At 35.0% G+C, this 16,609-nt stretch overlaps 1 protein-coding gene across 1 annotated transcript; it reads right to left on the bottom strand.

The window, feature by feature from the left end:
* Nucleotides 1–4,706: 4,706 nt before the first annotated feature.
* On the bottom strand, nucleotides 4,707–16,410 carry LOC126873283 (angiopoietin-2). Its single transcript, XM_050634005.1, has 10 exons — nucleotides 16,221–16,410; nucleotides 9,718–10,001; nucleotides 8,716–9,266; nucleotides 8,321–8,583; nucleotides 7,488–7,821; nucleotides 6,378–6,509; nucleotides 5,906–6,093; nucleotides 5,572–5,715; nucleotides 5,286–5,410; nucleotides 4,707–5,177 (listed from the first exon to the last, which is right to left on the bottom strand). The coding sequence occupies exons 1-10, from the start codon at nucleotides 16,391–16,393 to the stop codon at nucleotides 5,083–5,085; spliced, it is 2,289 nt and encodes a 762-aa protein (XP_050489962.1). The 5' UTR covers nucleotides 16,394–16,410; the 3' UTR covers nucleotides 4,707–5,082.
* Nucleotides 16,411–16,609: the final 199 nt, after the last annotated feature.

Raw genomic sequence — 16,609 nt, 5'->3', positions numbered from 1 at the left:
ATATAACTTACTATGCTGTGTTCTATTCATTTAACCACCTCTGTTATCTTAACCGAAACAGGGGAACGACTATTTCGCGGCGTGGATTAACCGAGTCGTAGAGAGAATCTACGCCTCTCGCTGACGAATTTTTCCTCGCGACCGCGTCTCTCCGCGAACGAAGTAAATTAAATATTTTCAATTCTTTTTTAATTGAATTTTTCTTTTTAAATTTTTAATCGAATGCTCTATTTAGTGCAAGTTCCCATTAATATTAATTAAACGAATATTAATTTCTAAAGTCGAAAAGAATTATTAAACTTGCCGATTTAGTCAAGCACTTATTTAAAGTTTTTAACTCTTATTTTTACGAAACTTAATGAAATATTCTGTTAAGCGTAATTTATTATATTACACGTTAATCTACATGTTTCATATCTGTTCGCAGTGATCCAGAACGCATTTCGTGTCGATAATTCTTCTGTCAAAAGAAGATTGTAGAATGATTATCAATTGAAAAGTTTATTAGAAAAATATTATTATAAACGAAGAGCTGTATAGTCACCGGGGACAATGTGTCGATTATGAACTATGTTTGTAGTTCAGATCGACTACCTTGTAACGTCAATTCACATCAGAGACCAGACCACACACCACGGACAGGATGGCACCCAGATGTCTGCATATCCTTGATGCGCACCCTCAATAGTCTTAAGTGCCCACCAGGGGCCTTGGCATTTTCATGGTTAAGGTCCTTCGAACCAAGCGAGTATTTCCTGTCTTAGATTTCCCTTTGCGTTTATTGTCTTCCACGTGTTAGCTTAGAAAGTTGGTTTTCTTCGCATCTGGTATGTTCCGTTAGCAACTTTCTCGCGAGGGCGGCTAAAACCCTTCCTGGTCCACCAACCGCCTTATTATCCAATCGGAGACGGTGTCTACTGCCCTCACTTCCTTAACCAAAATTGTCATCAACAAATCCGATAGTCCCGTGTCCTTAGACACACCCACCCCTAGCTTTCCTCAGACACAGTATCGTCAGTAAAACTTCACTTATAGAATAGACCTTAGAATAGTCAACATATCTATATCGGTCTCTACCCTTATAAGTCGCGTACTTAATGTATTGTTGTAACTAAGTCTTACATAACGTGGTTGGAGTGAATTGTGATTTATGTTAATTCAGTGCGTGTTACATTGTGATTGCTGAATTCATAATAAAGGTTGATTAAAACAAAGTTAATAGTTGTGTTACGACTCAACTATATTTTATTTTCACCAACCAACCCTAAAAATTACGTGACAAGCCCGTAGTCGATAGTAAACTATTCTGGTAATTTCGAATAAACTTAATACGTATAGAAGAGCCAATCAACGTATTGCCCTTCATACGCAATCGCATCGACATAGTCCTCTAGTTCACCGTCTTTCACGTACTATGTGCCTATAATATGCATACGTGTGTACATATGAATATAGTTCGAAATAAATATTTAGCTACATTCTTTGTTACTTATTAAAGAATGGAAACAATGCGATCTTGCGGTTGCAAGAAAATAAGATCTTGTGTTCTCTCCCAAAATTGAACATGAGATTGTGAAAGCCAATCTGAATACTGAATTGTGAGGTTATGTCCCAAAAGTTTGTCTCTTTTTACAAATAAATTTTCTATTATTATTATTATTTCTATTATTGTTATTGTTCTTGTTGTTGTTGTTATGTTATATACTTGGACAATTCATTTCAACCTATTATCATTATTATTTCATATTCACTTTTATACAAAGCTAGATTTTCTAAATCCTTGGGAAATTGGTTACAATCGAAGAACGCGCACGCTCTTGAAAAAGAATACCTTGGGAAGATTCACTCAGAATGGTAGGAGGAGGAAGCAGGTATTTCAAACCCAAATAAAATATATATAACAACTACTACATTTATTATTATTATTATAAATTTTTTTAAATATCAATAAAATTTACTAACAGATAACATAGGTAGATTTAAGAAAGAATAATTTAAAAATTCCAGAATGTCGATCCAAAATGCAACAACTCGAAGAAAAGAAAGCTTCGCTTGGGTTCCTTCGATGGTTTTCCAAAGACGACTCGATTCGTGCAATTTTAAATTTTGCCAAGTATCCATACCTAATAATAATAATAATAATAATAATAATAATAATAATAATAATAATAATAATAATAATAATAATAATTTGCCAAACGATAGAACAATGTACCTTAGAGTATGATCTACCACGAGGAACTTTGATAGATGACTGTTGGATTTGCCGGTGAAAGAATAGTTAGTTGATTAGTTACCTTGAATGTCGTGGTTATGTTGGTTTTGTAACAACAACAGAGTAAGTCCTTACCATGGTGCGCGTACAAAATATTTAATTTAGAAAGCGTTGCAGAGAATATTCTTCCGCCATACTCCAAGGCATCATCTTCTTGCTGATAATGATGATGGTGATAAAAATGAAAATAATATGAAAGATGATGATAATATCGTTGTAAGGCTCTCGATGCCAGAGAGGGATCTCTTATGATTCTTTATGATACTATGCAAGGTAAGTAAGTAAAAAAAGTTTCTTACAGACGTGGCAAAATAATAGTACTTAAACATCTCTAATATCGTATATTATATGTCGGGTTTACATTAGAATTAGGATTAGGGGCGTGAAACGAATCTTCGTTTGGGTTACACGTTGTCGTTATGCAATAGAGAAGACATTGACTAGTGCAAATACGATTATTATAGAACCGGACAAGTAACCGCGGTAGTTAGGTACTCGAGAAACTAATGACAATGATCCTAGGTTCAATAACGAATCCGCGGTCGACGGGATGATAGATGAACGTACTCACAAAATCTAAGTCGGACGCGCAATATTCACTGATCGTAAAGAGTTACTCCTTTCATCAATGAGATCGCGAGCGAGAATGTCTTTCCCGTCCCGATCATGCCACAGAGGAAAACTATAATGGGCTGTGTCTAAGGACACGAGATCATCGGATTTGTCGAGAAAAGCCTTCGTTCAGAAAGTAAGGGAAATTGGCGTTGCTGCTAATTGGTCAATCTCCATATCGGTGGTTAGAAAAAGATGCTAGCCGCCCTCGAGGGAAAGTTGCTAGTGGGAGACGCCGCTCGTTGAAAAATATGTCGCCCCTATCTTCCCGTAGTTGAGACAAAGACTGTTTGTCTGTTTGAAGGACTTTAGTTAACTAAACCTTAAGATTTATAACGGGCCCTCGGGCTAGCCGAACATGTACTGCGGAGACGCATCGACATCTGGCAATCATCTTACTCGAAGAATAGGGTCTGCATGTGGCGAGTTACGGGACAGAGACCGTTGGAACGTTTACTGTCGAGTGTTACAACTATTTCCTTTTTAAGGAGAGCTATAGAATTACTCCATGCCTTTGTTAGACAAAGCGTTCATCCCGTGACCGCGGCTACGTTCGGCGACTGACTGTCGCCTCGAGCCCAAGCTCATTATCACAACTCTCGAACAATTACAATCGGATTGAATAACTACAATTGTTCAATTACAGCTATAGTAGACTCTAGGTTACAATATTGCGGGATTATCCAAAATTCCAAAGGCTCCGGTGTTCTTTCATCTCCGACATATATTTCTGTAATTGCTTGGCAAATTTAGTTACACAATTACCGTAACGAATTATCATCAGGTACAACAACTTGAGAGAAAGTATTTTATAACATAGATAGATAAATAGATAGATAGATAGTTAAAATAGAATATAAGTGAATGTGAATTTCATCTTATTATTATTAGTTACATAATAATTTTTCTTTTTTCCTTTCTTTTTTTGTAGGTACCAATGGGAACATTGCGTGGTTTAAGAGAACATATAACTTCATAAACAGCATAAATTGTAGAAACAATGAATATTTTATCATCATCATTAGCCTCGTTAAGTATAAAGAAATAAATAAATAATATCCATTGGAAAATTTTTTTTAAAAAATTAGCAGGATTTGTAAATTAAAATCTTGGTCTATAACATAATGTAACGTAATACGATATAATATTATAACAATATAAATGAAAAATATTACGGTAGAAAATTGAATTTTGTTTTTATATTTTTATTTTAAATTACGAGTTGCTTGTATTTCATATATATGTATATATAGATGATTAACCGCAAGAGGGATCGGTGTTTGGTTAGGACTAAAATTTAACGAGCGAGCAACGCTAAAACGTGATGATGATGATGATGATGATGATAATAATACCAATACCGACTGATTCGATAATATTTTAATATCTTGCAAACGTTCGATATTTTTTTAGATCCAGCTGTTGAGGGGAAAGAAAAGGGTGAATTGTAATTCATATTTGAAATTCTATCCATATAAAATATGGATATAAACTAAAGAAATGTTACAATATATATATAAATCGAATACATGTTATACAGATATATATATGTAATATCGGAATACTTAAGGCTGTAGATGTCGTTGCTGGGTACAGCTGGGTACGGTCTTCTCACTTTTGTATCGTGGAAGAAAAATCGGACTCCGGTCGCCGGGATTCGAACCCGGGTTCCGAACGTTCGTAACCTAAGGCACTAAAACCACTGCGCTGCCGTCGTCCGACACTAGTTAGTGTCGAATGATGGTATTTGTTATCAAATGCCGCCACAGACTTTTTTTCCACGATACTACATATATATGAAATAGAATAAAACACATGATCATAGGGAGTTCGTACTTTATATCGCCCATTCTTCACATATACATATATAATGCGCATATATTTTTAATTTCTTCAGTTTAAGGAAAATTTACACGAATCGTTTTGTACGTTTTCAATTATTGATTAGAACGGGGTCGAAGCAAGTAAGAAACAAAAATGTATTTAATAAAAAAAATGGAGAACAGATAATCGGTAAAAGATTATTTTCTCATTCGACATTTCCAAACATCCTTACACGTGTATATGTATATTTGGTAACTGATAAACGACGCCATCCGTTATCGTACCGAGCATTACGGACGTAGCGTCTTCTAGAAAACATTTTTCTATTGTTGTTGTTGTTGTTGTTGTTGTTGTTATATCGTTATAATCGTCTATATCATTGCTGTTGTTGGTCCTTTTGGTTTAATCATCATCGTGGCACGTTTCAAAGTATAATCCCAACCTCTCCAACGGAACCATACGATGCCTTTTATTAAATAACAGAAAGGAAGAATTGTCTTTTGTCGTTAAACGGATAATACGAAACACGAATGGCTGGTTGTACGTGACGACATTATTTTGTAAGCAATCATACCTTGTCGAGCGGTTAAATCCTGAGGATCGTTCAAATAAAGACCGTTTAATCCTCGTCCACACGATTTCCACCACCATCCGCCTTTTAGCATGGAAGCGCAGTTCAACGATGACCTATCGTTGTCCCTGTGTGAAATGAAATATCGTCTCGAACGAATAGTTGACTCTTATTACGATTAATCTATCCGATATTATCCGTTCTTCATTGCTTTTTGCTCTATGCTTTCACATAACCGAAATTGTCATTTCATGCATTCTAACATTCTAATGAAGAAATAACGTGTTACCTGTTGTACGTGGAAAACGGACTATTGTTCGAACCGTACCATGGATCGTTTAATGAGTCACCGGCATTTCCGTCGTAACCGTCAATCTCCAATTTATAATATTCTCCTTCTGAATAGATTTTGAAGTGAGAGTACTGTGCGTACCTAAACGAAAGTACATACATATATAATTTTTGTCTGCGCACGGGTATACGAATGTTCCGAAACGTTCTATATCTTAAATGTATAGAGAAAATCGTCTTTGAAATCCTCTCCGATCTATTCTACACAGACATTAAAGCGTCCGAACTTTGCATCCAAAATCAGTTACAATTGTAATTTTGATATTTCTTACCTTTTGTTACCTTCGAAATCTTCGAGTTCCACCCGAAGCATGTAATCTTCGTTGTTAGTTAACATGTATATGTTTTCGTTGCCAAGCCAAAACTCTCGGGCAGGATCACCGAAACCGTTTTTATAATCAGCCCAATCACGATTGAAATTTTCTCTTGGCTCGCCGAAATCGTCTCTTCTTTGAATAACCTAGGGAAAAGTGGAAATTCTTTTTCGAATTATGAGATAAAAGAAGTAGGAAGATTAAATATCTTTTACCAACGAACGCGGTTGTTTATTGTACGCACAGTTATTCTTTTTCTGTAACGACCTAATAGTATAAGCTATCGATTCTACATTGATTCTACATTGATTCTACATTGCGAAATATATTTTTTTGGAAAGAAACCCGTTCTATCACACCGGTTCTATCTCGATGCATGATGCACACGCGTATATACATATTATAGTATTTGGACGAATCTCTGTTTTACCGTCCAACCTCCTTCGGCGATATCCTGCTCGCAATAAACCTTGAGAAACCAATAGGTTGTTCCACGAATTTGAAGATAATAGACACCGCTATCTCTCATGCCAGCATTTAACAAATCAACACATGAATAGCCCTGTAACGTTAAACAATATGTACATGTATTATCGTGTATTGTAAGCATTGATAATATGGAATAACGCTTTCTTTTTCTTGCGTAGATTTTTCACTCTGTTACATATTACGTACATAGATTAGTAGTTTTCTCTCTTCCTACAAATATTGTTATATGATACATATAAAAACTACTTTTCTTTCTTTCCTTTTATTTCTTCTGGAAATATGGTATAGATTTTCAAAATTCCCATAAAGGAAGGATTAATCAAAATTTCACCGACAGAGACTTTTTACGAGCCGTATTCGACTTTGTGTGTTATTTACAGTTTGACGAGACGAGTAATTACGAGCAACTTTAAAATGACCGTCTAAACGAAACATTCAGAATGTTAATCGATGTATTAGGTAATAAATTTTTCAAATCTAAACATTTCTTTGTGTTATAGCACATACGATATGTACGTGAAAGAAGGTGGGCATATACGTGGGGGCATGTCGTGTATTCTATAAGTGATTTAACTATACTGTGTATGTTTATGCACGATAAAATGCATATGTTTAGGATTCTCTCCCCGACCCCTCCCCCCTTCCCCCTGCCTACACAATCCCTCCTCTTCCGTAGTAATCGGGCCTCCCCTTGTCTACACATTCTTCACATAGAAATACAGCAGCGTTGTGTTACGTTTACTCTCTCTCTCTCTCTCTCTCTCTCTCTCTCTCTCTTCTTCTTCCGTTTCATCGTGTTCGTTTGCTTATTCGCTTACAGGGTCTTACAAGGTAACTAAACTATAGAAAAGAGAGAGGAAGAAAGAAAAAAGTATGTTTGCATAAAAGTTATGCAGTATATCGATTATTCCACTTTGGTTGGTTAAAAACCAAAGAAGAAATGAGAAAGATATAAAATACTATATAAAGACTGTTTCTAATTCGTTTGAACGGTGCCGATTACCAGTGACGTTAATTGGTACGGGTTGAGAATGTTTTTGTTGTTTATTACCTTAACATCTTTGTAATTAAGGAATGCATCGGTGGTAAAGGTCGAATTTGCTGGACTTGGTTTGTTTTTGACACTTGGAAATATAACACCACGATTTTTAGACGATGATCGCTGCGAACTCGGGGATAATGGCGGGCCTATCGAAGGACTGGCTGTCGAGTTGGAGAAATTAGTGGAACCAGCTATATTGCTTGAATTAATGAAATTATTGATCGATACGGCGTTCGACGAGGTCGAGGAAGACATGGACATCGACACAGACGAAACGATGGTAGTCGGATTGACCGGTGAAACGGTTGTTTCAACTGCAATGTCATCAGAGAGTCCAACGTATCTGTGAATCGAAAGAAATTCGTTCTACATGAAACATATTGATTACATAGCAATGTAATAATGGTGTCTCGTTAGTTGAACGTAGTATATTGTTGCTACACTTTCTACATTTATTTATTTATCTATTTATTTATTTATTTATTTATTTATTTATTTATTTATTTACTAATATTCTTTTACACCGTTCTTTCACGCATCATATACCTATGTATAATAATATATTTGAATATTTACTAACAACAGATGCAATCAACTCGAAATACGATTCTTTCACATTACACGAAACGAAAGATTTCTTTTCATCGAACGGAACAAAGCAAACAGATAAAGATAGAGATACGTATGTACATTGTCTGTTATTATTAGAGAGAAAAGATTGTTTCTCGAAAAATGGAATGGAACTGACAACGTCGTAAATGCCTTCGGTTTCTATATTATTTCGTAACATGGTGTATGATAATAAAAGCAAACGAATAAAATATCAAAGAAGGAAAACTAACCTATTGGAGTCGTATTCGACAAGGCGATCGATCGTGGGATCCAGCAGCAATTCCGCAGGTATTGGACGCTGAGCAAGGCTGGCTACATCGTCCTCCTGCTTTCGAAGTCTATTCTCCACTCCTTCTAAATTTTCGATAATCTTATTCGTTTTCGATCTTAAATCCGCATGAATTTCACTGATCGCTCTTTCTTGTCTTTGCGTTTGTGTAAGTAATTCATCGGATTTTGGCAAGAGATCGTCCACGGAACTTTTCGTGCCAACCTGTCGAAAAAAGTATACATACCTATCTATATGGAATGCCGTCAAGTGGACAAGTGCATGCGGTCATACAACGTGATTAACACGGCCGGTAAACAGTGAAATTAACAATTGTGCCACATCTTCTCAGCTTACCACGACGTTCCAGACTTCGTCCATTTTCTCCGATACAGTCAACATTGGATATATTTGTTCGACGAGTCGATCGATTTTACTCTGCCTTGGTGGTGGCGGCTCGGTAGTTGTTGTTGTTGTTGTTGTAACGTTGAACGCCGGTCGACCGTTCGTACTTCCTCTCACTAATATCGCATCGTGCACGTCACTCATCATGTTGTAAATAGTTCCCAAACGATCGGAAACCAAGTTTACGTGAAACTGTAACTTTCTGTCCATATTGTTGGTCGCTTGCCTTAAATTTTCTATCTCGATCGTAATGTGATTTATTACTTCGTTACTCATCGCTTTAGTGATTTCGATTACGCTCATACTGACTGGCTTTTTTTCGCTGGCTTCGGCATTTATGTCGTCATTTTGTAACAAGTTATTATCCAATTGATGTTTCAAATCGATCAATTTATTATCTATATCCGATACTTTTTGATCAAGTGACAATAATTTTTCACCAAGAGTGACATCGGATGTTGATGGATTTTCTCGCTTCTGATGGATTGCTTGTAATTTCGAACCTGTTTTGCCAAATAAATGCCAATTTATACGATAAAGTTGAACAGCGAATAGCAAACGTAGAAAGAAAAGAAGAAGAAGCATCAGCAAAAAGATAAAAGTATGGAAAAAAGACGAAGAAAACGAAAAAGGGCGGGGCGGGGGGAGGGGAGGGGGGAAATACAGGGAAAGCAGGCTTGTATACGTGTGTACATATGTAGGTATATGTATGCATACCTATAAAATACACGTAAATACGATTGTTAAGTAAACGATATAGATAAAAGAAAACCGACTGTAAATGTAATACAATTCAAACGACAATTTGTAGTTGCGATCCATGTTTGTTCTAACCGATTCGATCAGTCCAATATTTTTTTCTTTTTTTTTTTCTTTTCTTCTTCTATAGATACGTCTGTTAACGAATTTCTGTTTTTACGTATCAGCATTTTATGTACATACATACATACGTACCGCTTCTGATTTCACTGTCGTTTTTATCATCGCTCCTTCTTGTCGAGTATGCAGATTCAGTTGAAGAAAATTCAATTTGATGAGAATTGAAAAGTTTTAGATCTAATGTTCGTAGCTTTGTAATAACTGCATCGGTTTTATCGATATTATCATTCACGCGTGAATCCAAAGCTTCCACTCTTCTCATCAAGTGTTCCACCGCTTTGTCCAAATTTTCAATGCGCTGTAATTTTGATTCCAAAGTCGAAACTATAACCTCGAAAACGTTAAAGAGGTATTGCTCTCTGAAAAAAGAAAGTACCGAAAAGTATTACGATCAAAGAATGAAATTCGTTTTAATTTCAATTAAGAAATTTTCATTTCACTCGAGTAATACAAAAGTAAGAATGTTCGTCCATTGATTCGCTACATCTTAACTATCTCGACGATTAATAGAAATTTCAAAATATGAACAAATTATCAAATTTGATTAATATTAGTTGCTACAAAAAGCTACAAAATTAATTCATCTTCTTTAAATAAATTAAACGATATTGATAATCGATACATCATTGCTATAGATGAGGAAAATGTTGCTCTATCTTATATAAAATAGTATCGGATCTAAGATAAAGCTGAATCTGAAACAACTTGCACAGATGTATCCTTTCTCTCGTTACGATGTAAACTGTAATTTTACGCAATCCATAGGTAGGTCAACAGTCGTACTCTCCATGGTTATTACGGTCCTTTCGAATCTTACAAATCTGTAAGCTTTATAGTGTAATGCCTAAATTTGTAGAATTTGTATCCGTGTAAAATATAACGGCATTGTTATCATTACTTTTACCACATGTACACGACTACTGAACGATAATCAACATACTTAAATAATTAACATACATATACATTATTAAGAATTACAACATATTTTCGTAAATTTTATCATTTATTCTCTTTTCGTAACGCACACGCGATATTCGTATTCGTATTCGTGCGTGTATTCTCTGGTTTACTCTGGTTTTATTCGTCGAATAAAAATGTAATTTATAATAATAATATTATAATATAAATATAGTATGTAACATGCGATGATTATAGAATGTAGAATTATAGTAAAATATATACAGAAAGAAAATGACTCGCAAATATTTGCTTACTCGCTTTTACTAAATATACAGATACGATAAATATAGCTTGTAAGGAGAGTAGGAGAATATCATAATTATTAATTATTCGAACGAGGGGATCTATGTTTACCAGTTTCAATGATTTTCAAATATATTATTGTCAGGATCGTGGTTTTTGAACAACTTTTTCCTACGTATGTTTGGGGCCCTGCTCGGCTGTAGCTTTCGAGATATGTACATATTCGAAAAAATACCTTTGCTACCTTTTATCTTGGTATCGGTTAGGTTGCTGGCAGCTTTATGTACCGGGCATGATGATATTACCTATACGTATGTATGCGAGTTTATGGCTCTCGCATAGATAAAGCCAAACTTGTACTGTTTCGCATTGGAGGATCGCTGGATAGATGATTCCTCCACAGTGAAAGTGAACAACGAAAAACGCAGAGTATTTACACCAGTTCACTGGTGGATGAATACTCCGGATGAACGCTAACATATTCTTGGCGACTGAAATAGTGAATTGTTTAAATAATATATTAGAATCTGTTACTTTTTCGCTAATATTTCTTCTAAATATTGTCATGTAAATTACAGTTTACGTTGACGTTGTACACCTGTGCTTAAAATACGGATAAATCGAAATGTTGTTCCTTTTTTTCTTCAAATTGACGAACATCTACGATTATTATTAAAATTATACATTGCACATAAGAGCAATCGGCCGAGACCCTGTAGCCTTGTAATTGAAACGGCCGCTCGTTGCAAGTTTGATAGTCCTACGTGCTATAATGAAATTATTCCTACGTAAAAATGAATTAAAACAATTAATGACAAGTGATTAATAAGAATTATTAGTCAGGAATACTTTTTAAATCCTATTTAACTGATTTGATATGATGAGACGAAACCTTTCATAATCATAAGAATATAATAGAATGAACAGAGGACAATCTGCTATATTTTTATACATTCCTATGCACAGTTGCAAGCGCCACAACAAAGTTTGTGAAGTTAACTTATGTTTACTTTATCGTTTCCGATAATAAAAATACTTTATGATAGTTATCAGCTTCTTTCGGGCAAAGTTATTTTATTTCTACAATATAAAAAGTTGAGTTCTCTCTTTTAATTCTTTAGAATTACGATATCACAATCATTAATGTCAGATTCATCGAGGTGCAATAAAACAAAGTATTCTCAAAGGTCACATCTATCAAACCCAGTTGTTAGAAGCAGCGATGAACTTTATGTAAAATTTTTGATCGAGAGACCTTAACAAACACGACGATACTGCTGCTGCAGTGCGACATGCTCGACGTATCGTCGACTGATTGTTTGAAAAATGGTTGGCAATTCGATCAAATGTATAGGCAGCTGAGGTTAGTATTGCTTAAATGCGATCGATGATCGACTATGTCTACTGTCGTAGTTACGATTGGCTGAATGAGAAACAAATATTTATACAAGTACGTATTTGGTGCTGACGAGATTTGCTTCTCACTGATTTCTTCACATATACTTGAACGATTCTAACCGAAGAATGAAATTTAAAACGTCATTTTATTGTATTAATTTCTACTTCGTTGCAGCTATTGCCGATTCATCGACAAGTATAGTATGTACGTATGATTATAAAAATTATAATAATAAACAGATCTCGTGTTCCTAAGCCAAAAATCGTTCCCTTTACTTTCCTTCTAATTATCAAATTGTCAGATTAAGATTTTATACCTTATCTATACGTAAATGAAGTTGTCTATTATAAAATTCTATCATCTCAAACGTATCGCGTAATGTTAATCCCTGATATTTCTGTTGTTTCGATTATTATGCCGACATCGTTATATAAGGTTACCTTAAATAATTATAAGACTTTGTTCTTTCACGAATGCTCCTCTTAAATAAGTCTCAATAAGAATAATTGATACCATAAGCGTAATTATTATAGATATCGGTCCTTCGATTCATAGAAAACAGAAAATGCCGTTATTCTTTCAAATACAATTGTATCATATAAGGTCCATGACGTTGCAAAAAAAGAGAGAAAGAAAGGTTACGATATAAACATACATGATAGAACGCATGTTTTAATTTAATTCATTAAGCTATAACTGTATAATTGTTTTACTTGATCCACATTTTTAACCAGCTTATAACGAAAATGGGCATGAATATTATCGAAATTACCCTAGTGTAAAAGTACTCCGCAGCGAAACCAACGAACAAAAACTAACAACGACTATTGAAAGGTGGAAGCGGAATTACAACGAGCGCTTACAACGGACGACATTCCACAACTGATAACTTCCGTAAGATTGAAAAAGAAAGGTAACAAATTACGAGACGAATACCATGATGATTCTAGCGGAACGACTAATGGTAGTAGATGTAACACGTGTATACATATATGTATACCCGTCCATGTATCCTGACATTTACGAATTTCCTATTACGTCGTTCTGCAACCTTCGTGTTATACTTCGGGCAACAGAAGCAATATTTATTAAGAACTAATATCGATAAAGTTGTTATGCATAAAGGTAAGTAAGCGTAAACGTACATATAGGAATGTTGCGAAGGTATCATCAAACTTGTAATGAATTTGTCTCTCGTCTTTTTTCGCGTTGCAATCTATTTACATATTATGTTTATTTTTGATAGAGTCTGACATTGATATACCTACTTTCCGATTGGTATCGATCGCTTAAGATGGATAATCATGAAGACATTGCGATGCAGGCTTACAAATAAAATGTTTACAGTGAAACTGTTAAAAACTTACAGTTCTAGAAAACTAGATTTAAGTGATTTTTGAATATGTTTAATTTTCTTGTAAAGACTCAACATTTTGAACAACTTTTTCCTATACATGCAAGAGTCTGTCGGCCATAATTTCCAAGATATTCCGAGCAAAAAACTATCGATACCATTACAGTGAGTAGTACTGCCTGTAATAATTGTACGTTCGCGGCAGCGTATGCGTTCGTATTAGTTTCCAGCGACCAGATAGAGTGACCTGACCGAAACCTGACGCTTATTCTCTGTTTATTGTGTATACCATATGATGTATACGAAGGAAGGTGGGCCGAGGCCGGGATACAACTCCGTAGCCCAACTGCACATGGAAGGTTCTAAGAAATGTCCGTCTGTCTTACAATTCAATTAAAGATGAATATCATCAATGTATTGAGCTTAGCTTCTTTAAAAACCAGTCGCCACGAGGAGGTCGGCAACACTTACATAAAATAATAACAATTGTTCTATTTCGTAAAATAATATCAATTATTTGAGTCATAAGTTATGACATGACAGGTGTTTTTCTTGCAACCTCGCAATACCTCGAATACGCAATTGTGCATGGAACCTTTAAACTCACCCAAGACTCTTGTTCATAAACAGAAAATACACTGACACATATGCTACTACGGATGGACAAATTTGGTACTCTATTTCGACATAACTATAGTATTTACTTATCTTACAGAGCCTTGATACTGCACGACAACTTTAACTAGTTATAAATGATTTATGAAAAATGTACTTTTTCGCACATTTTACTAATTTACAATATAAAAATTGGGCTTATCGTAACGCAGCGAGTCTCATTTTACAGATAATTTTATTAACTTGAAAAGTTCTACTGAAACTTTTTCATGTACAACAAATAGCGTATAAGGTATAAAACGATATGTGAAAAAAGGTTGTGTTTCTTTCGTTTAATCGGTATTTCTTTTATAAAGCATCGGGGGAAAATTGTTTCAAAGTCGCTTTATATAATATGCAAAAATATTTTTACTATCAATTTGTTCCTGAAAAAATATTAATTCAAATGGACTAGAAAGAAAACACTAGTGTATATGCCAGCCAATACATTACCACATACATTAGAGAGAATATATGGTTTTTCGTATTTGTCATCTTATACTCGTACATACATACACATGTAAATCTTACGCATGAAAAAGAGAATGATGCGCGCGCGAAGGGAGTTGTTGAGTTTTTCTCGTTGACTGTTCATACTATTTTAAATATTGTATTATATTATGCAATTTGGGTGTGATTGTCGAAATTGTATTGATCTTACGCGCCAAAAGTTATTTAAGCTACACAAAAACCAAACTGATCAACTTATTCAAGTTAATCAAGATTAAAGATTTGTTTTTGAAAAATAAAACCTTGTAGATGCTAAAACAAAACAATTTTCTAGACAACGGAGATAATCTCGGTGTAGCTTCTGCCTACCAGTTTAATTAGACGATTAATTAATTATTAGTTGTGGTTTGTGCAGTGTCGTTAGAAGAAGGTGTATCAAATACAAGAATTAACAGACTCGTTATTGTTGACAAGTTCTTAGCGATAAATGAAATGGTAAATAAATAAAAGAAAAGATAGTTTGGCTAATATGTAATAGGCACGTAAGTGGAAAGCGAGATGAGAAGGCAACCAGTATGTAATTTCTAGAAAGAAAACAAGGTTTACAATCAACGATCCGATAAAATTCATAAAATTCTATTACATAAGTGACAAAATATTCTTTAGCAATTCCGCTACTATTATTAAGAATCAAACACCTTTCGCGTTGTTCTGCGAAGTTACATAAGGGAAAGTCTAGCATGAACCCCAATAGAACGACAACACAAGGCGAGACAACACGACGACGAGGGATTTATAGCTGTATACTGCAGATTGTAGATGTATGCTGCTACACGCTGCACGAATTGAGAGGATGGAAAGAGAAAGCGAAAGAAAAAGGCGAGTATAAACCTGTTTCAGTACAATAACGGAAATTCTTGGTTCAATTTCTTACGATTAAAGTCGTCGGATCAAAGCATTAAACTCAAACCAATTTTATTTGAATCGGCGTTATTTTTATTACCACATTCGTTCTAAACAAATAACTCGTTTTCATATTCCTAATATTAAGTGGTACAAATTTGCTACACAAACGAGCGAATCACAATTAAATTGTACTTGTTTCAGAATAACAAATTCCAGAAGAATTATTCGATTTTTTAACTTTTCACCACACAAGAAACACAGGAAAGCTGTACGGACAGATTGTCCGTTGGTCAACTACGATTAAGTGAATATGTACACACACGCGCGAGCGCGAGCGCGAGCGCGAGCGCGCGCGCGCGCACACACACACACACGCACGCACGCACGCACGCACACACATATGTTATACACTATATGCTATTCGCAAAATTAAACAAGAAAAAGAAATTAGTCTTCTCGAATATTTATCATCGATCAATCTATCGAATGAACTTAAGTGATACAATGCCTATCATCTTACTCTATTCTCAACTTCTGATCTTTACAAAAAAAAAAAAAAAAAAAAAAAACAATGTTAATTAATATACTTTATTGTTTTTTATGCCAACTTACCTATTTCGTTGAGAATTGCGGCTAGGTATCGGTATCGTGTTCCCAGTGACGTTGCCTCCATTGTTACTAACGTTACGGGTATTACGTTCATCGGCAGAGGTCCTGGGTAGTCTAGGACTTCCAGCAAACACGATACCCAATAAACATGTGGCAAGTACTACAGCTTCTCTCATGATCGAACAATCGCAGAGAATGAAAGGAATATGAAAGATATGGGAGTGAATGGATATTTTTAACGGCAATGTCAATGGCGAGGAAGTATAAAAGGGAAAGGAGAAAGAAAAGAAGAAGAAAAGAAATAGAAGAAGCAGAAGAAGAAGAAGAAACAGAAGAAAAAGAAAGAGAGAACGGCAGAGATAAAGAACGGAACGAAGAAAAATACGCGATTT

This window comes from Bombus huntii, chromosome 2 (genome assembly GCF_024542735.1).
Source record: "Bombus huntii isolate Logan2020A chromosome 2, iyBomHunt1.1, whole genome shotgun sequence".
In the NCBI taxonomy this organism is placed as follows: domain Eukaryota; kingdom Metazoa; phylum Arthropoda; class Insecta; order Hymenoptera; family Apidae; genus Bombus; species Bombus huntii.
This window is presented reverse-complemented; position numbering and strand designations above follow the sequence as displayed.